Source organism: Populus trichocarpa, chromosome 1 (assembly GCF_000002775.5).
Source record: "Populus trichocarpa isolate Nisqually-1 chromosome 1, P.trichocarpa_v4.1, whole genome shotgun sequence".
NCBI lineage: Eukaryota > Viridiplantae > Streptophyta > Magnoliopsida > Malpighiales > Salicaceae > Populus > Populus trichocarpa.
The window spans coordinates 15,792,477-15,813,508 of NC_037285.2; the positions used below are offsets into that span (position 1 = coordinate 15,792,477).

Consider the following 21,032-nt stretch of genomic DNA (forward strand, 5'->3'; position numbering starts at 1 on the left):
AGATCAGCTTTTATATTGACTCACAATTTACTGAACTTGGAAGACTGGACAGACTAAAAAGTGTAAAAACAAGTAAAGCATTAAAGTGAAAAAAATAAAATTTAGTGTTTTCAGATAACTGTGCTAATAATATTAAACACCATTACCACGATACCAAGTTTTAACATCAACAGCCAGCAGCTAGCCTGCATCTTCACTTTCTTCGAACAGCTTCACCACGCGATCCTAGTACAGGCAACCAAAACGTATGCAAAACTGTTTGGGATCGAGATCAAATAGAATCAGGCACCCTGCTTTGTAGGCAAAGCAAGACTTGAAAGTTTATATTAGGAACAATGAGGGGGGGGAAAAAACAAGCCAATATTTGATGCTGAGGACATCCTACAGAAAGGAAAAACAAAAAAATAGTGGGCACTTAAAACACTGACCCTCAAAAAAGAGTACACTCCGGTCTCTGCACAACAAAAGTCGGGGCAAAAAGACCTTTGAGGTCTAAACCTCTCTCTTAAAACCCCCTTTCTTTAAAACCGGATTCTAGAGACTAGCTCTCAAGATAAAATTAGGTGAACCACACACGATGGGAGGGCTTCACAGGTGAAAAGATGAGAAAGACATCAAAGACCCACATCCTCACATAATGTCAGCCCACCAAAGAGTTCGTCTCAGCCTCCTTAAAAGTTGTTCTGATACAGCAGAACCAAATTTCTTAATTCAATACGACAGATTCTGTAGCTGCATTGAATTATGCAGTCTCTGACTTGTCAGTCTCCATTGGTTCTCCAGAAGCAGGTGGCACCTCGCCACTGGCAGCTCCTGCAGTCTCATTGGCACTAGCATTAGCACTGGGGTCAGCATTCGCATCTCCCTGCTGTTGCTGTTCACTACCCTGAGGTGGTGGAGTTGCTGGAGTTTCAGGAGTGGCTGGTTTGGCTGGTTTTGGTTTCGTCATTATAGGCCTGCAAAACCTGCAGAAACAAACATTCTAATCTTAATGCTGACCAAAATCTCACCCTATACAGGCCAGGAAAAGCAGCTGAATGTTGCCACACCGTATCAGAAACATTCCCCCCATCTAAGCTTAGAGAACTGCAAAGAACAAAACTCAAAGCAAAGATGAACCAAGAAATAATACCTATCAAGTGCCTCGGCCTTCTTTCTCACATCAGCTGACAAAAGAACTGGAGTGGCATATTTGGGAAGTGAGTCCTGATGTTGCTTCTTCTCTCTTAACCAGGCTTCAGCTTCTACACACTCGTTCAAAACCTATCACATACCAAGACAATGGCTTTAGTTAACACTTTCACCACAACAAACAACCACATACAAAAATCTAACAAGTCTTTACCTTTTGCTTTTCAGTCAAGTCAATGTGCTCAAATTTAGGATCACTAGACACTGCTGCCTCTCTGTAACTATTGACACAATAAACAAGCTGATCAATCACAGATCCCCTCTCTGTGTACTCCTTGTAGCGCTCTTCAATAGGATCACCTTGCTGCAATCATTAACATCATTGAACATGCACTTGAGAAATAACCAACCAGCCCTTTTTTCACAGGACAAGGAGAAGTGGACAAACACACACTCTCAGAAAAATAGAAGTGCTTACTTTCTTGAGCTCCTCAAGCTTGGCAATGTAGACTCCCTTGGTTTCATCTTCACCATCCTCATACAACCAATCTTCTGTCTCCTGCAGTTTAGCTGTGAATCCCTCCCTCTCAGGGTCAGTGACAAACTCCTGGTATCTGTCACTTAACTGAAAATACAAAAGCATTGTAACATCTGACTATATGAAGGCTGCCAAAAAGTCATGCTGTAAAGTAAAGATTAAATTCTACCTTATTCCTCATATCATAGACATAAGCTTCAACAGCATTTTTCTTTTCTTTTGTTTCCTCCATAACCCGGTCTTGCAATGCCATTTCATACTCTTTTTCTAGTAGTTTTTCCACTTCTGCTGCCAGTATTCCACCATAAACCACCTCTGACACAGGGATGTTTGTTTTCTTTACTTTTTTCTTGGGAACCTCAACCTGAAACCAGGGAAAAAGTTTTTAAAGAAACCTGGGTCTATGAAAGAATGTATCAAAAGGAAAAGATGTTCTCCTCCAAGCTTCTGACTGTACCACAACTGAAATTTAATGTAGTAAGATCCTACACAATCCTAAATTGTAGGGGCTAACTGACCTTGGTATCAGTTTCCATTTGTGTTGGCTTGTCAGCCTCAGGGACCCCATTTTCAGCCCCAGAAACATCGGCAGCTGATTTTTCCTCTTCCATATTGGCATCTGCTTCTTTAGGGCCCTTAGTGGCAGCATCACTGGGAGCTTCATCAGTATCCATCTTGGCAGGTTCCTTTGCTGGCTCTTTTGTGACAGGAACTTCAACCTCCTCTTCCTCCAAAAGCTGACAGAAGCATAACATCAGTAAGGCTGGTACATATATTATTATTAATAAACTACAATGAGAATCACAAACACTCTTCAAGACTTACAGTTGCCGATTCAACAGACACAATCCCATGCAGATTCAAGCGGACTTTCACCTTCACTTTTGCACGTTCACTTTTTGTAGATTGGAAAGGACCAATCTGCAAGTGAAGTTCATATGACATAGATTAATACTAAAATTAGGCCATGTCCTTGCGATCACATTAATTAAAAACGTGAATTTTTGATACTGCATGTTAACTTCCTACCGTGTATGTACTGATCTTAGCTGGAGCCTGCAATTCACTGACATCAGCGTATTGTACATCAATGGAGAACGTCCCTGACCTATAGAATGTCAAAGCCTTGATGCTAGGAATGGGATTACCCTTGGGGAAGACAATAGTGCTCTGTTGATTATCTGCTGCTCCATTCTGAGAATCTGGAGCTGCACCTTTCCATGATACAGCAATTGAAAATGGGAAGCATTCATGGACCTGGAAAAGGAACAGTCAACAATTCATGCAATGTACTTCATAGAATTTTGATTGCTGGGAACCAAAACATAGGCAAGCAGAAGGTCACACAAAGCGACCGATAATAAGGTTGAAAAGCACATCTACATTTCCAAGCCATAACAACTGCAATATCTACAATAAATTAAAGAATGCATCTAAGATAACATGATGACTCTCAAACTTGGTATCCTTAATTATTCATCTTTTTCATTAAACAAATTATATAGCAACCAGGTCTTAAAAACAGTAGGGCTCCTCACTCTGCAAGTCTAACTCCCTTTCTTTTTTTGCGCATCTAAACAATTCAAAGATTAACACAGTTCCAGTCGCATCATTAAATGAAAGAAGACATAAGATGCCAATGCTATAGCACTAGGTGAATAAAATCATATGATGCTATAATCATGTTAGCAAAGATATCACCAACATATCATATCATAAAAATAACACTAATAGCAAACAAGTTAAGAAGATTTTACCTGGAACTCTCGCACTTTAAAAGTGGGACTAAGAATAGCACACTGCAATGCACAACCCCTGGAGACACTCTCGCTAGAATTCATTGTACGCCTAGGTTCCTTTCCAAAGAACTCAGTCAAAATCTTCATTATGGCAGGTACACGAGAAGCAGAGCCGACCACTTCAACCGTATGAACATTCTCAACTGCAAGTCCAGCATCCTGTAGTGCCTTCTCCAAAGGCCTCTTCACACGTTCCAATATCGGAATGCTAATTTGTTCAAACTCTTCCCTCTTAATAATGCCTCTAACATCCTTCTCCTCCATTAAGCATTCAATATTAAGAGGTGCCACTGGGTTGGCACTAAGAACCTTCTTCAGCTTCTCACAGGCAGCCCTAAGCCTAAGGCATGCTCTCGCATTCTGGTAAACATCAATGTGATACTCCGCCTTGAACTTGGTGGTGAAGTGTTGGAACAGAGCTTCGTCAAAATCTCTACCACCCAAGGAACGATCAAATGAATGAGCCAAGATCTTAAGTTGACCTTTCTTGAATCCAGCAATGCACACTTGCATGCTTGCATGTCCAACATCAACAAAAGCAACATTCAACTGGTCATTCTCAGGCAAATCCGTCTTATAAATACCATAAGCCAGAGCTGTAGCTGTGGTCTCATGCATCAAACGGAGAGGATGCAATCCAGCAATTGTGGCTGCATCCAAAACAGCCCTCCTTTGAAGATCAGTGAAATATACCGGAATACCAATACAGCAATCCACCACTGCTGCATTCAGATTTTTCTGGCCTATGATTTTCAAATCTGCAAACACCATTCCCAAGACTTGGGTAGGTGTGAACGTCCTCATCTCACCCAAATACCGTGCCTGAATTAAAGGAAATCCATCAGGACCTTCAGTGACTGTAAAAGGCAATGACCTCAGATCCCTTTGCAATTCAGGATCTGAAAAGGGGCGCCCAATTAACCGCTTGATCTGGGAAATAGAATTTTTGGGATTCATCATGGTCGAGGCAGCCCCTGCAGTCCCGATGAAACGCTGTTTGTCGCCAAAACATACAATAGCAGGAGTCTCACGCTTTGATTCATCATTAAGCACAACATCAATCCCTCTTTGTCTCGCAACAGCAACAAGGGAGTTCTCATTACCAAAATCAAAACCAACCACACTCATGATTGCCAAAAATAATTACCGATTTATAAATCGGTTATAGCCCTATAAGTTATGTGGCAAGCTGCACAAAACAACCAGAGATCAAATCTAATTGCCACTAACGAAAACAGTAACATAATCATCACAGATCAAAAGGCAATGCATGAAACAGGAATAAAAATCCAAGCAATCATAGCATCAGAGTAAATAATATAAAGCCACAACAAACCCAAGACAAGAACCAGAAAAGGCACACAATCAAAACGGATTCATACTTTTCCTTATGGAAGCACAGCCTAAAGAGACAAAAAAAAGAAGAAAGGTACAAATTCTGCAGTGTATGAGTCACTACCGCCAAAAACCTTAAACCCACAAATCCATATATATATATATATATATAAAAACAAAATTCAATTACTAATGCAGGCGATTATACAGCAAAAAATCTGTAAAAAATACAAACTTCAATATGTAATTATTGAATCAACAATCTAATCACCATAATAGCTTCTTGCTACTATTATTACTATTAACCTAAAATATAACAGGAAACAATTAAGAAAAAAATGATAATCAGCTGAATCTAACAGAGAAAGGCACGATCAACAACAAAACTACAATCAATGAAAAAAATTGTAAATCTTTAGAGGCAAATCTAGAAATAAGAACTCACAGATCTATAAAAAGCTCTAGAGACAGGAGGAAAGGAAACACCAAATCGGTGATTTGGTAGCTAATTAATAAAAGCTGTTTAGAATGATGTAAATCAAATCTAAGCTAGGGTTAGAGATAGATAGGAACTTACCTGTAAAACAAGAGGAGATGGAAATACGGAGCGACGGTAGGGGTTTGGGTGGTTCTAGAAATCTTTTTTTTCTTATATAAGAAAGGAAACGAAACGAGTAAAGCTTTAACTTAAATGAAAAGAGGGAGCGCAAGCGAGGGCTGCTCTTTTTCTTTTTTTCTTTTTTTTAAAAAACAAAATAGGGTTTGGTTTGGATTTTTACATTTAAAAAGTATTTTTTAAAATTTTAAATTAATTTTTTTTATAATTTTAAATGGTTTTGATGTACAATGTATAAATTTAAAAAAATATTATTTTAATATATTTTAAAATAAAAAACAACTCATATCATAATTACACATATTCCGTTGTTGCGTGTGGAATTTTCCATTTTTATTTTTTCTTATTATTTTCTGTATTTATATCATAATTACGAACACTGACATAAAATAAATATTTTTTTTTGAGTAATTAAAAAATAAATCGATCTGTGTAGGTGGGGTCGACGTGGTACGTCTGAAGAGAAGAGGAGAGATGAATCGACCTTTTATTGTGTTTCTTGTGCTTCTAGAAACATCTACTACCTGGACTTTCTGTCATGAGATACTGCCATGCTAGTCTAGGTTTTGTTCTGCTTAGTTGGGCTAAGTTCCATGGGCCTGTACTGTTTTATAATCAATCTGGGCTTGGTTTCTTTTTCCATAATTCATAACTATCCCCAGGAAATCAATCTTCTTTTCCACCTTTTCAAATATAAGATTCTGCTTCGGAAGTATAATATCACAAGAAAAAAAATAAATGTTAACTTACTGATTAAAGAGATTTGTTTTATTAAATTTAAGTTTAGGGACATAACTTTTATATATATATATATATAGAGGTATATTAAATCATGTTTTTTACTTAAAATATATTAAAATAATATTTTTTTTATTTTTTTAAATTATTTTTATATCAATACATTAAGAAATATAAAAATATCAGAAACAATTATTAATTTAAAATATAAAAAAATTAAGTTTTTTAAAAAACGCTCAAACAAAAATAACAGTAATTTTAGCTTTTCTTTCTTTGTTCTTTTTAGAAACTCCAACAGGATTGCTAAATCAATAGGTGAAATAACATATCTCTCAATGAAGTGTTATTTCTACACATTATAACAAAAAACTAAAACATGGAGAAGGCACAAATAATCGTCAAGCGACGGTTATTTCATCTGCACTTGCCCCTTCTTCCTCTTTAAAAATTGATGCAAGAAAATGGAGCCACTTCAAATCTCAAAGCACCTTGCCCTGGCTTCTCAATTCAGGTGATTAATTGTTCTTGCTCGTCAATTAAATGCTTGCCAATCGTGTGTGTGCTGATGGAGCTGGGTTGGGACTGAAATCGTGTGTGTAAAAGACGATGGTTGATAGAAAGGCTGCTGACAGCGAGGGGAGAGAGAGCTGCTGGTGTGGGTTAGTGGAGGAAGGAAAGTTCGTCGGCTGCCATGGGTGGTTTTGTTGGTTGTTGGTGCATGCACAAAAAGGGTTGTGGCCTGAGCTTCGGCTGAAGGGAGAAGATGAAGGAAAAGAAAAATGTTTTTTTTTTTATTCAAAGTAAAACGGTCAGAGTTTTAGGGTCCGTGATAAAACCTATGGCCTCCTTTTAATTCCGTATTTTCAACCTTGCTTTGTGCAGAATGCCCCCGCCATTTTTCTTTTCCATGTTTTAGGCAATGTCTCTCGATTGTCTCTTATTATTTTTTAGTCCTTCATTTTCTTTTGTCACTCCATTTTAATCCCCTTCTCTTTATTTATTTTATTTTTGATTTTTATTCTTTTTTAATTTTTTGAAAATACATAGAAAAAATAAGGTTAAAATTGAGTTATAACAGTAGTGTTTTAAAGTATAATTTGAATGTATATTATATCGAAAATCTCTAACTTGAGTTCCCACTCTCTTTTTTTTTACGTGGATGGATTCAAATTTGCCAAGCTATTTCACCAACTTTCTTATGAGTGAGTCAAAAAATATTATTTCTAGACCAAGTGAAAGGGTGTTTGTCTTTATGGTAATTATTGTGGTTGTGGTTTGATAAAAGTGATTTTGAAAAAATCACTTTTGTTGTGGTTGGTTTATATAAAATGTGTGTTTGATTAAAATTGTGATTTGAAATTTTTTTTTTGATCCAAAATCATGTCATGATATGTTTGGTTAAAATTGTGGTTGGGATTGATGTTGTACATAAAATGACTGAAAAGAACATAAATTAATTTATTATGCTTTAAATAGAAAAAATAACATTTAGTAGAAACAATAATCGACATAAAAAGAAATTGTTCACTTAAAAAAAAACATTATTGTAATATCAAACTTGTTGCAATGCCATCACAAACATAATCCATATGTGAAGCCTTCTGGTGCCCACGTGTTTGTGATCGTAGAACCACATCGGTTAAAATATCATCAGGAACAAAATCAGGATGGCAATCAAACTCATTAAATGCAACATCTTGGATCGACTTCCTTCGAATGTAATTATGTAGTGTCATTGCTGCGACAACAATTTGAACTTGTGTTTTGTAAGGAAACACAAGCATGTTTTGCAAGATTCTTCACCTTTTCTTCCAAACTCCAAAAGTATGTTTTATTACACATCGTAACGATGAATGGACACAGTTGAATATTTTTTCCCAACTTGGCGATTGTCTTCGTCGATGAAATTCTAGCAGATGATATCTCTCACCTCTATATGGTCCCAAGTAACCGTACTCATTGGATATCCCGAATCAATAAAATAATACTTCCCTGCATCAAGATAATGTTCGTTCAAAACTTAATTCCTATTATAGACCAAAAATAAAATTATTCAAATTTAATAACACCCCCATCTTTTATTTCTCAATACCTTATGATGGATTCATAAATCTTATATTTGGATTGTCAATCACCTTAAGAAATATTATTGTATGGTGTGCACTACCTTCTCACCTAGCCCAAACAAATATAAATTGCATGTTAAAGCTACATGCCATCATTATATTTTGAGTGGGTACACCTTTTCTGCCAATAAATAGTATTTGATTTTCTTGTGATACACAAGCACGTACATGTGTTTAATCAATCGCTCTAATACAATTCTACATAAAAAAAATAGTTTAGCAATCAATTGAAATGTAGTCAAAATATTTATTTGTAACCTTTTCAATTATTTAATAACTTAGAAAATTTATTTTTCACCTTGAAATGCGGCCTATATCTTGGATTCATTGCGATTTTTGCTGGTGTTGTGGAGAATTTTGGATCTACCGGTTTGATTAATTCAACAGCTTGCAAGCACACCGATATGAGAACTTCGTTGAAATATCTGTTTTATTTTATTTTTGATTTTTGATTTTTTTTGCTTTTGAAAATACATAGAAAAAATAGGGTTAAAATCAAGTTATAACAATAATTAATGGTGTTTTAAAGTATAATTTAAATGTATGTTATATAGAAAATCTCTAACTTGAGTTTTTCCTATATGGATTCAAATTTGCCAAGCTATTTTACCACCTTTCTTATGAGCGAGTCAAAATATATTCTTTCTCGACCAAGTGATCTTAATCAAACAATCAATGACTTTATACACTCTAATTTAAATGTCCAACCAGTAAAAAAGCAACAAAGAAGTGAGAACTTCCCATCTAATAAAGATTGTTTTACTTGTGTTTGCATGGTTAAATACAAGCAAAAACTCGATTACATGAGTTGATCAATAAACAAAACATTGTTGACTTGAGTATATGCTTACTTTATAGAAAGTAGTGGAAATTCAAACAATCATTCCCAAGTAAGAATTTCAAGCAGATGGTAATAAATAAATAAAGAAGTTGATAAATTTGTTGGACTTATTACCTAAATTGAAAACCACCATCAAAGTGGAATGACTGAAATGTTGACTTTTGAGTCACATATTAATATTTTTATATATTTTGATGATAACAATTAAATGAAAAATTGACAAATGATATACTTGGTTGAGAATAAGTTTAAACAGGTTTGTATGAAGAACATCAACAAGCATGAATGATTGAATGAAGAAATCAATCAACAAGTTTAAGATGCGAAGCAAGTAAAGACTTAGTTTTTAAGTATTCATTTTAGTGCTCAAATGTAAATCTTTATATCTTACATGATAATACAAATTAAAATAAAATTTATAGACTTCACATTGCATGTATTATAGGATTGATATGCATTTGGTCGGTTCAAGATTCACTAAGTTTAAAACTGTCAAACCTGGATTTTAAGTTGAACTGGTCGACTGTTTTATTTGTTAGAAGAATAGTAACGGCTACAAAATGACTGGTTTTTCCTATAAACATATATGTAGCTTGTATAATTGTATAATTAAATAGAGAATCTAAACGTATATCATATATAAGTTATTTTAAAAGCAAAACAACTTCAAAACCATCAATCCTCAATCATACTTATATTTGTGCATTAAAACCTTCATATTATAGCATAAGAGTATACATTCACATTCTTACAACACTTAAACACCGTCAAATCCCTTAAGTGTTATTGAGTAAGCTATAGAGATCAAAAATTCTTAATTATAAAACCCACTCTATTCAAAGAGTATTTGTAATAGTCCCAATTTTTAGGACAACAAATAACAGTTAATTGGAAATTTCAGGAAATGTTTTTTTAAAAAATCCACCATAATTTCTACCAAAATTTCGACGGAGTCTTCCCTGTACCGAGAGGTTCCAAGTTATCGACAATATAAGATTTATACTTACTATATCATTCACAACTGGATCCAATCATCATGGATCTCAATCAATCTCAACCAAACTCATCATCATTAACACAACACATCTTATTCAATAATATTACAAAATTTAATTTCACAAAAGGAAACAATGCATAATTAAATTGCTACATATTATCACTACATCAACTATATCATTCATAATAATACCATATAATAAAATTCAAGTAACGGATCAAATTACAACTATAAACATGCATGGTTTAAATAGGTACTTAAAAATTACATCCGAATTTACGGGTCAATACTACTTTTTTAAGTTTAGAAGGTAAATGTCTTGAAATACAACAAAATTACATAGCAAAAGATAGTTAAACTAAGTTCACTCCTAACGTAACCCTAACAGACCTGAAAATAACAAATAACATGTACATATAAATATAACAAAGTAATAACGACAATAATAACAACCATAGGTAATAATTGTTATAACATTTCTTCTGACACATAAAATTTAAACATAGACTTCTTTACAATATGTATTTTCCATCTAATATCCTAATCAATTATCGAGAGTAATTTCATCTTAGAAATCGCAACACGACTAAAATGATTTTAATGTCATCTCTTTATGGATCAATCCTTATTTGATACTAATATATTCTTCTATTGATATCATTAGCTTATCCCGTTCTTTTGGAATAACTAATTAACACTTCGCCTCCCATTCTTCGAAAGTTAATTGCTGATACAAATGAATCTCATTAGTATCATTAGTCTCTCATTACTGGGTTAGACTAATCAATTCCATTCAAGTGCCGATATCAATACAATCGATTAATATCATTAACTATTCCTAACCTAGAATAGTTAATTAATTCTTACCCATATATGGTTTGCCATCTAAGTTGTCGATGTCAAGAACCCTTGAAATCATTAGCCTCCTTACCCGAAATGGCTAATTACACCAGAAATGGTTGCTGATACCAATGCGACCCATTGATATCATTAACTATTTCCGACCCAAAATAGTTAATCAATTTATCTTTTTCCCTTAACCGGGAGTAACCATACCGATGTTAGTAATTTTTACTAACATCATTAGTCACCTAATTACCTGGGATCGACTAATTCATTTGAGGAATGTCGGTACCAATGGAACCCCATTGATACCATTAGCTACCCCAATTTCCATGATAGCTAATCAATATCATCACAATATTCTATTCATACCAATCACATAAACATAAATTACTAGATTTAAATCATATATATCACCAAGTTCAAATCACTTATATACCTAGCAAATTTAAAATGGTAGGAGATAAAAGAAATCCTTAGGTGTTGGGCACCTACCTACTGTAAAAGCGTGACTGGTAGTCCTCGACTGCTGTCTGGGTCTTGTGGCTCCCCTGCATTAACAAGCGTACTATGTCATTACTTACGAGCATTTATTCCTTCAAATAAAAAGTATATACAATTTCTTTTAATCATCTCATTCGTTATTATCCATATTTCTTTAAATTTACATCTCATGTTCCCATTAAATCTTTTTCCTTAAGTTTTTTAACAAAAATGCAAATCAACATTACAATCGGCGTAATTCTTCATTCGAATATTGTTTTGTGTTTTATCCATAACTAACATTATATAGTTTGGTTTAAGGTGTGGCTTTATCCTTTGGAAAGCTAGGATACAAGGCTATAAATCTACTGAAGGGAGAAGAACCCAGTTCTCCTTCTAAAAGCCCTAAAAACTACCCGTTATTGAGAAGATGACCAACCGTCCAGTAGGGTCTGTCCTGAACCCCTCTCAGTTATTAACCTATAACTGGAGTTTTAAAACTCCAAATTAAGCAAGGTAAACTTCCTTGGATAGCTAATATCCAAATCTATAATTTCTGTGAAGAGACCTAGTCTGAATTGCCTCACATGCTTGAATTCCCTCTGAAAGATCAAGAGACGAAACTGTCTAGTTTCGTTAACAATTTCGTAACCATTCACACATCACCAATTTAACTTATCCTTATTCAAACCAATTCCTTGCCATGTTATATATACACTATAATGATGTTAAAAACACCTTCTAAGAATTTATTTGTCCATTTTCATTAACTAGTCAATCAACATTCTTCTCAACCCTCTCTAACACCTTCATTGTTATTCCTTCATGCATTTCTCATCATTTTAATTCATATAATCACACATCATCAAGTCAAATATTCAAATAAACACCCTCTTTCTTCCTACATCAATTGCCGACCTCACACTTAGTAATGGACTAACAATTTCTTTTCAAAATTACTTATTATTTCAACTCATTTCTATCCTATTACATGTCACAAATATCAATTTAATTCAATTTCTCATTCCCCCCCCCCCAAATTCATCATGAACCCTAACCTTAATTTGATGGAAAATCAATGGAAACTTAACAAATATTGTAAGAAGTTGTTAAATAGAGGTTGGGACACCTTATGAAGGAGTAATCTAGGTTCCAAATGCTAACAAATCAAGGATTTCCACCTTTTCTTCCTTGTTTGTTGCTGCCTCCCCTTCCCTCTCACTCTATCCCCAAATTCTTCTTTCAATAACACTCTAAATCTAAGTGATTTTGTTGCATAAATCATTTAGTATCACTAATTCTCTTCTTTTCTTGATTTTTTCTCTAGTTTTCTCATGAATTTTTAAAGCAAAATGGAGTTTTTCCCTCTCTTCCCTCTCAATCCCCCTATGGCCGGCTGCACCCAAGCCTATTATAGGAAAAAAAAATTATCAAAATCTCACTATGTCCTTTCAAATAGTAACTTTTATAGTTATCGGGTATTATTTCCTTTGTCACAGTATATTTTTAATGTCGATTTTCAACGGGTGATATCAAAATTCATTAATTTATACCTCCGTACCTTTCTTTCCTCATAAATTACTTTCATTAAAATTTAATTCATATTTTAAACCTTTTTTATTTTTCTGGCATTTTCGCACTTTTATTTTTAAAAATTTGTTCGCTAACCAATTTTCTGAATTTTAAAGGTCCATATCCCTCCCTTACTGCAAACATCAAATCCCCAATTTTCATAATTTATTAGCTTAATTTCCTTATACACTTCTTTTTAGAATTTTTATAGAACTCCTGAGTTGTATCGGGACTATATATATATTATAATAGTCCCATATATCAAAATTCATACATCATTCATTTTATTTTCTTTATCTGATTTAAAAATATTTCTTCAATTTCACACTGAATTTACACCTGGGGTTTACAATATTTTGTGACTACAAAATCACATTTATAAGAACTTGAGAGCTTGGATGAACTCTTGGCATTGGTGATATATTGTTACAAAGGGGAAAATCTTGGGGGGGGGGGGTCTTCAAGTGGTGTATAATCTTGTCGAATCAATAAAAGAGTAAAATATTCAAGTACAACTAATACTTGAGGTGTGGATGTAGATTTGTCGAACCACATTAAAAATCGAGTTTACAATCTCTTTTTCTTTACCTGTTTATTTTAATCACTTTAATTATATTGTTGGTTATTATGTTTATTGTGTTTAGTGTGCTTAATTGTTTTAAATTGTATTCTTTGTTGATATTAAGGGAACATCTAATCCACCTCTTCAGGTGTTATTGTTGTCTCAATTCTAGAATAACATAAAAAATTAAAGGTAATTTTAATATTCATTTCCATGTTAAATTGTTATTTTTTATTTTTTTATTTTTCTTATTTTTTTACCAAATTAATGATGCTTGTCGCACGTGTGCAGCGTCGCGACGATCCGTCCACCACTCGAGGAAAAATGTATCGGTCTATCTGGAAAATATGGAGAGACAAGGAATTCTTGTCTCTTATCAGTAAAAAATTTGAATGGGGGTCGTCACCTAGTATTCTCGTCACTAGGAACCCTAACAGGTCTCAAAGATCGGGTACGGAGACTGGTTGCGTAAAGAGAAGGTATTAGCACCCCAACTACGTCCTACCTAAGGTAAGCTGCATTGTTTTGTTATCTGATAAAATATAAACTCTTGTTGTGGTTTCTAATTGTTGGTCTGTCTAAGATTCAAGAAAAGTCATTTTTAATAAAGAGGTTCTTTATCTTAATGGGGTAAAACCTAACTGTTTTAGCGTCTGAAAAAAAGAATTTAATATCCGGAATACGTATGACGTGTAATGTCATACCACGGATACTAAAAGACAAACAAAATAAAATTTTTGTTGTTTTTGAAATTTTGGCCATTGTTCTCTTAACTTTAATAAACTAGCTATTAAAGCCAAAATACATGCTAAAACATTGTTTTTTGGTGTATGAAAAACACAATATAATTTTTTAGCTTTGAGACACTTGGCCGTATGCATAAAAACATTTTTTCCTTTTTCAATTTTTTTTGTATTTTTGGAAGTTTTGACGAAAACCGGGTATTTTAATACCGGATTCGTATTCTTCAGGTGTTATTGTTGTCTCAATCCTAGAATAACATAAAAAATTAAAGGTAATTTTAATATTCATTTCCATGTTAAATTGTTATTTTTTATTATTTTTAATTTTTCTTATTTTTTTACCAAATTAATGATGCTTGTCGCACGTGTGCAGCGTCGCGACGATCCGTCCACCACTCAAGGAAAAATGTATTGGTCTATCTGGAAAATGTGGAGAGACAAGGAATTCTTGTCTCTTATCAGTAAAAAATTTGAATGGGGGTCGTCACCTAGTATTCTGGTCACTAGGAACCCTAACTGGTCTCAAAGATCGGGTACGGAGACTGGTTGCGTAAAAGGAAGGTATTAGCATCCCAACTACGTCCTACCTAAGGTAAGCTGCATTGTTTTGTTATCTGATAAAATCTAAAGTCTTGTTGTGGTTTCTAATTGTTGGTCTGTCTAAGATTCAAGGAAAGTCATTCTTAATAAAGAGGTTCTTTATCTTAATGGGGTAAAACCTAACTGTTTTAGCGTCTGAAAAAAAGAATTTAATATCCGGAATACGTATGACGTGTAATGTCGTACCACGGATACTAAAAGACAAACAAAATAAAATTTTTGTTGTTTTTGAAATTTAGGCCACTGTTCTCTTAACTTTAATAAACTAGCTATTAAAGCCAAAATACATGGTAAAACATTTTTTTTTGGTGTATGAAAAACACAATATGATTTTTTAGCTTTGAGACACTTGGCCGTATGCACAAAAACATTTTTTCCTTTTTCAATTTTTTTTGTATTTTTGGAAGTTTTGACGAAAATCGGGTATTTTAATACCGGATTCGTATTCTTCAGGTGTTATTGTTGTCTCAATCCTAGAATAACATAAAAAATTAAAGGTAATTTTAATATTCATTTCCATGTTAAATTGTTATTTTTTATTATTTTTAATTTTTCTTATTTTTTTACCAAATTAATGATGCTTGTCGCACGTGTGCAGCGTCGCGACGATCCGTCCACCACTCAAGGAAAAATGTATTGGTCTATCTGGAAAATGTGGAGAGACAATGAATTCTTGTCTCTTATCAGTAGAAAATTTGAATGGGGGTCGTCACCTAGTATTCTGGTCACTAGGAACCCTAACTGGTCTCAAAGATCGGGTACGGAGACTGGTTGCATAAAGGAAAGTTATTAGCACCCCAACTACGTCCTACCTAAGGTAAGCTGCATTGTTTTGTTATCTGATAAAATCTAAATTCTTGTTGTGGTTTCTAATTGTTGGTCTGTCTAAGATTCAAGGAAAGTCATTCTTAATAAAGAGGTTCTTTATCTTAATGGGGTAAAACCTAACTGTTTTAGCGTCTGAAAAAAAGAATTTAATATCCGGAATACGTATGACGTGTAATGTCGTACCACGGATACTAAAAGACAAACAAAATAAAATTTTTGTTGTTTTTGAAATTTAGGCCACTGTTCTCTTAACTTTAATAAACTAGCTATTAAAGCCAAAATACATGGTAAAACATTTTTTTTTTGGTGTATGAAAAACACAATATGATTTTTTAGCTTTGAGACACTTGGCCGTATGCACAAAAACATTTTTTCCTTTTTCAATTTTTTTTGTATTTTTGGAAGTTTTGACGAAAATCGGGTATTTTAATACCGGATTCGTATTCTTCAGGTGTTATTGTTGTCTCAATCCTAGAATAACATAAAAAATTAAAGGTAATTTTAATATTCATTTCCATGTTAAATTGTTATTTTTTATTATTTTTAATTTTTCTTATTTTTTTACCAAATTAATGATGCTTGTCGCACGTGTGCAGCGTCGCGACGATCCGTCCACCACTCAAGGAAAAATGTATTGGTCTATCTGGAAAATGTGGAGAGACAATGAATTCTTGTCTCTTATCAGTAGAAAATTTGAATGGGGGTCGTCACCTAGTATTCTGGTCACTAGGAACCCTAACTGGTCTCAAAGATCGGGTACGGAGACTGGTTGCATAAAGGAAAGTTATTAGCACCCCAACTACGTCCTACCTAAGGTAAGCTGCATTGTTTTGTTATCTGATAAAATCTAAATTCTTGTTGTGGTTTCTAATTGTTGGTCTGTCTAAGATTCAAGGAAAGTCATTCTTAATAAAGAGGTTCTTTATCTTAATGGGGTAAAACCTAACTGTTTTAGCGTCTGAAAAAAAGAATTTAATATCCGGAATACGTATGACGTGTAATGTCGTACCACGGATACTAAAAGACAAACAAAATAAATTTTTTGTTGTTTTTGAAATTTTGGCCACTGTTCTCTTAACTTTAATAAACTAGCTATTAAAGCCAAAATACATGCTAAAACATTGTTTTTTTGGTGTATGAAAAACACAATATGATTTTTTAGCTTTGAGACACTTGGCCGTATGCACAAAAACATTTTTTCCTTTTTCAATTTTTTTTGTATTTTTGGAAGTTTTGACGAAAACCGGGTATTTTAATACCGGATTCGTATTCTGCAGGTGTTATTGTTGTCTCAATCCTAGAATAACATAAAAAATTAAAGGTAATTTTAATATTCATTTCCATGTTAAATTGTTATTTTTTATTATTTTTAATTTTTCTTATTTTTTTACCAAATTAATGATGCTTGTCGCACGTGTGCAGCGTCGCGACGATCCGTCCACCACTCAAGGAAAAATGTATTGGTCTATCTGGAAAATGTGGAGAGACAATGAATTCTTGTCTCTTATCAGTAGAAAATTTGAATGGGGGTCGTCACCTAGTATTCTGATCACTAGGAACCCTAACTGGTCTCAAAGATCGGGTACGGAGACTGGTTGCGTAAAGGGAAGGTATTAGCACCCCAACTACGTCCTACCTAAGGTAAGCTGCATTGTTTTGTTATCTGATAAAATCTAAAGTCTTGTTGTGGTTTCTAATTGTTGGTCTGTCTAAAATTCAAGAAAAGTCATTCTTAATAAAGATGTTCTTTATCTTAATGGGGTAAAACCTAACTGTTTTAGCGTCTGAAAAAAAGAATTTAATATCCGGAATACGTATGACGTGTAATTTCGTACCACGGATACTAAAAGACAAACAAAATAAAATTTTTGTTGTTTTTGAAATTTTGGCCATTGTTCTCTTAACTTTAATAAACTGGCTATTAAAGCCAAAATACATGCTAAAACATTGTTTTTTGGTGTATGAAAAACATAATATGATTTTTTAGCTTTGAGACACTTGGTCGTATGCACAAATTTTTTTTTTTCTTTTTTCAATTTTTTTTGTATTTTTGGAAGTTTTGACGAAAACCGGGTATTTTAATACCGGATTCGTATTTTTATGAAATAAAATACAGACCTATAATAAGTAAAAAGGCGTATAGCAAAAGATGAAAAAGTCACAAAATTTTGAAAAGAAAATTTAAATAAATTTTTTTTAACGGGGTCGGATCCGGCCCAGTTTCTGTAGGCTGGACCGAACCCAGTCCAAATGCATGGGCTGGGCTGAGAAAGAAAAAGGAACAGTGGATCACCCTCCATTGTTCACATGCAACATGAACAGCGGGGGGTGATCAGAGAAGGAAGGTAACGATGGGCGCAACTAACCAGACGTCGACCAGCTGCTCGCGGTGCTGACGGTGGGTGTGCTGTCGTTGCGGTGGGGGGACTGCGGTAGCCGGCGGTGCTTCTCCTTCTTCTTCATCTCCCTCCTTTGTTTTTTTCTCTTCTGTCTTTTTTTTCTTTTTCTTTCCTTTTCTCCTCATCTTTTCTCTCTTCTCTACTCTGTCCTTCTCTTCTCTTTCGGTCTTTTTTCTTCCTCCCCCTTTTCTTCTTCGTCTCCCCTATATTTATTGGAAAACATGGGAGAGACATGGCTGGGGCGGCCACTGTACTGCCGCCCCACGATTGCCCTAGGAGGCACGTCTCCTTCGTTTCTTCAACAAGTGGGAGGCCACGAGACAGCTGAGCAAGATAAGGTCTTTGGTCGGCGTCTTTTTAAAGGGGAAGGTGGTGGAAAACGCAGGGGAACAAAAGCTCCCTTCCCCTGTTTTCTGCACGTCCAAGGGAAGAAGAAGACGTACATTGTCGTTCAAAATGACACCATTTTGGGTCTTTTTTTTAATGAACAGTGTATGAAATGACGCCGTTTTAGCCAAAACGCGTCGTTTCATTTAAAAGGAAAGGGCGGCAAAAACTTATGTCATAGTTCAAATCAGTCTTCAATTTGTAATTTGTTCAATCAAGTCCTAAATTGCAATTTTGATTTAACAATCAATGCAATTGCATCCCTGCCAAAAATCAAACAGCGGCCCTGAAGTTGGCCGCCTTTTTCACTTTGGTCCTTGGTCTTGAATTTGTGCAATTTGACCCTCAATTGATCAATAAACTTCTAATTTCTTTAATTTGGCCCCTGATTCGGTTTAATTACAGCCCCTCTATTTACATGTGTTTTTCATTTTGGTCCTTGGTTTCAGATTTCTTCAATTAAGTCCCTAATTGGCCATCAAACTTCAATATTTATGCAATTAAGCCCATGATTTGACTAAATTAACTCTCAAAAATTATAATTTGACCCAGAACTTTAATTTCTTTCAATTAAAGCCTAAATTGACTTAAAAATCAATTTTTCTTACAATCAAACCCTCCATAAATTCAATTAAACCTTTAATAAAATTTAATTGAGTTCATAAACATCTGATTTTGGATTTTTCTTCCTCAAATTGAATTTTCTTTGTCAATAAGCTCTCACCAGTCAATAAAATACTGTCAAATTTCAATCTTTGTATTTTTTAACCTTCTCAACCAATTTTTGACCATTTTCTGAGCGTTCTGGCATCCTTTTTTCACTGATATATTTTTTTATAATATTTTTTGATTTTTTTGTATTTTATTTTTTTTGAAGAAAGGAAAAAAAATGTGAATTGAAAAATAACCCAAAAATGGGTTATGACAATGCTCGACAAATGTATGCCTTTTGTATTAGCAAACAATTTCAATTTGAACATTGTTGGGTTATCTTAAAAAAAAAGGAACCCAAATGGCAATATGAGCGTGCAAATCAACAACAAAAGGTCATGCTAGTGCAAGTCTCGCTTCATCAACTCCATTTACTCTTGATTCTGTTAGTTTATGACAAGATAGTGAATCGTTGATTAATCAAGATAGGCCAAATGGTCAGAAAACTACAAAGGAATGACTTAAACGTAGATAAGGTAAAGAGAAAGTTAGAGAGATATCTGTAATAAATCTCTTACAATAATTAAAGGATACTCTAGTTGAAATTGAGGAACAAAAAAAGAACAAGACAAGAAAGTTATGTTAGAGTAACAAACTACAATGATACAACAAAGTCAGGAGAAATAAGAATTGGAAAGGATCGAGAAAGAAAATCAATTGATGAAAATTGGTATTTCTAAGTTGGATCCGATTTCTGTAGCATATTTTAAAAATAAAAAGTTAGAAATTATTGAAAGAGAGAGGTTTTATTTTTTTAATTAATTAGATTGATGTATTTTAAGGTTAGTGTATATTTAATTAACAATGTTGAAATTTCTTGGTTATTTTAAACTTGTTGATTAATATTTAATTTTACTCTAATATCAATTCACAAGACCTTTTCAAGTTCTTGTAGCACACAACAATAAGTAGGATTAATTAACTTGAAATAGTACAACCACTACAAGAAAAAAAACATTATAAAAATATTGGAAAATTATAATAACATAATAAGCTCAAATCTAATGATTTTACTCATCACCATGTTGTTTCCACAAATGTTCAATCAAATCTTCTTGTAATAAAGAGCTAATTACTCTATTCCTGATTCGATTATGAGTTTGAAGAAAATCATGTACTTTTAGTGTTTCACCATGTGACATTGATAAAAAATTTACTTCATGTACCGGATCAAATACAAGGTTCATTTCTGCTTTATCCTCAATAATCATATCGTGTATTACTATGCAAGCTCTCATAATATTTGCAAGCGTTTTTTCATCTCAATACCACGCAATTCCACACACAATTACGAAATGAGACTGCACACCTAAATGCCCACTCTATGTCAATTTTTGCAAACTCTTGCTTGCAAAATGTTTCCTCTTCTTTGCTCTTAATAGTCTCGAGATTGTTTTAACAAATGATGACCAATTAGGATAAATCTCATAAGCTAAATAGTATCATTCAATGATCCAATATTCAATTTTAAAAATTCCTCTTATCCGACGGGTTAGCAAGTATAGGCTCGATCATGGGCGTCAATTGCTCAAATTATATGTTCATAGTTACAATAAGATTGTTTATTTAACCAGACCCTTTTTGTGTCTTGTTAATAATTAATAATAATAATATTAACAAAAGAGGATGTGTTAAAGTTTTTGGAAGGAAGCAAATCATATGCGATCTGATAAAATCCTCCATGACCATCTAATTAAAAGAATGCTTAGAAATATAATATCAGTTGTTTTTTAAAATGTTTTTTAAAATATATTAAAATAATATATATTTTTTATTTTTTAAA

General features: G+C 33.7%; 1 protein-coding gene across 1 annotated transcript; it reads right to left on the minus strand.

Moving 5' to 3' along the window:
• Window positions 1-273: 273 nt before the first annotated feature.
• LOC7486645 (heat shock 70 kDa protein 15) lies at window positions 274-5,548 on the minus strand. Its single transcript, XM_002299605.4, has 10 exons — window positions 5,381-5,548; window positions 3,427-4,657; window positions 2,699-2,926; window positions 2,495-2,590; window positions 2,188-2,406; window positions 1,839-2,033; window positions 1,610-1,756; window positions 1,346-1,495; window positions 1,133-1,263; window positions 274-965 (listed from the first exon to the last, which is right to left on the minus strand). The coding sequence occupies exons 2-10, from the start codon at window positions 4,594-4,596 to the stop codon at window positions 743-745; spliced, it is 2,559 nt and encodes an 852-aa protein (XP_002299641.1). The 5' UTR covers window positions 4,597-4,657; window positions 5,381-5,548; the 3' UTR covers window positions 274-742.
• Between the last annotated feature and the right edge of the window lie 15,484 nt (window positions 5,549-21,032).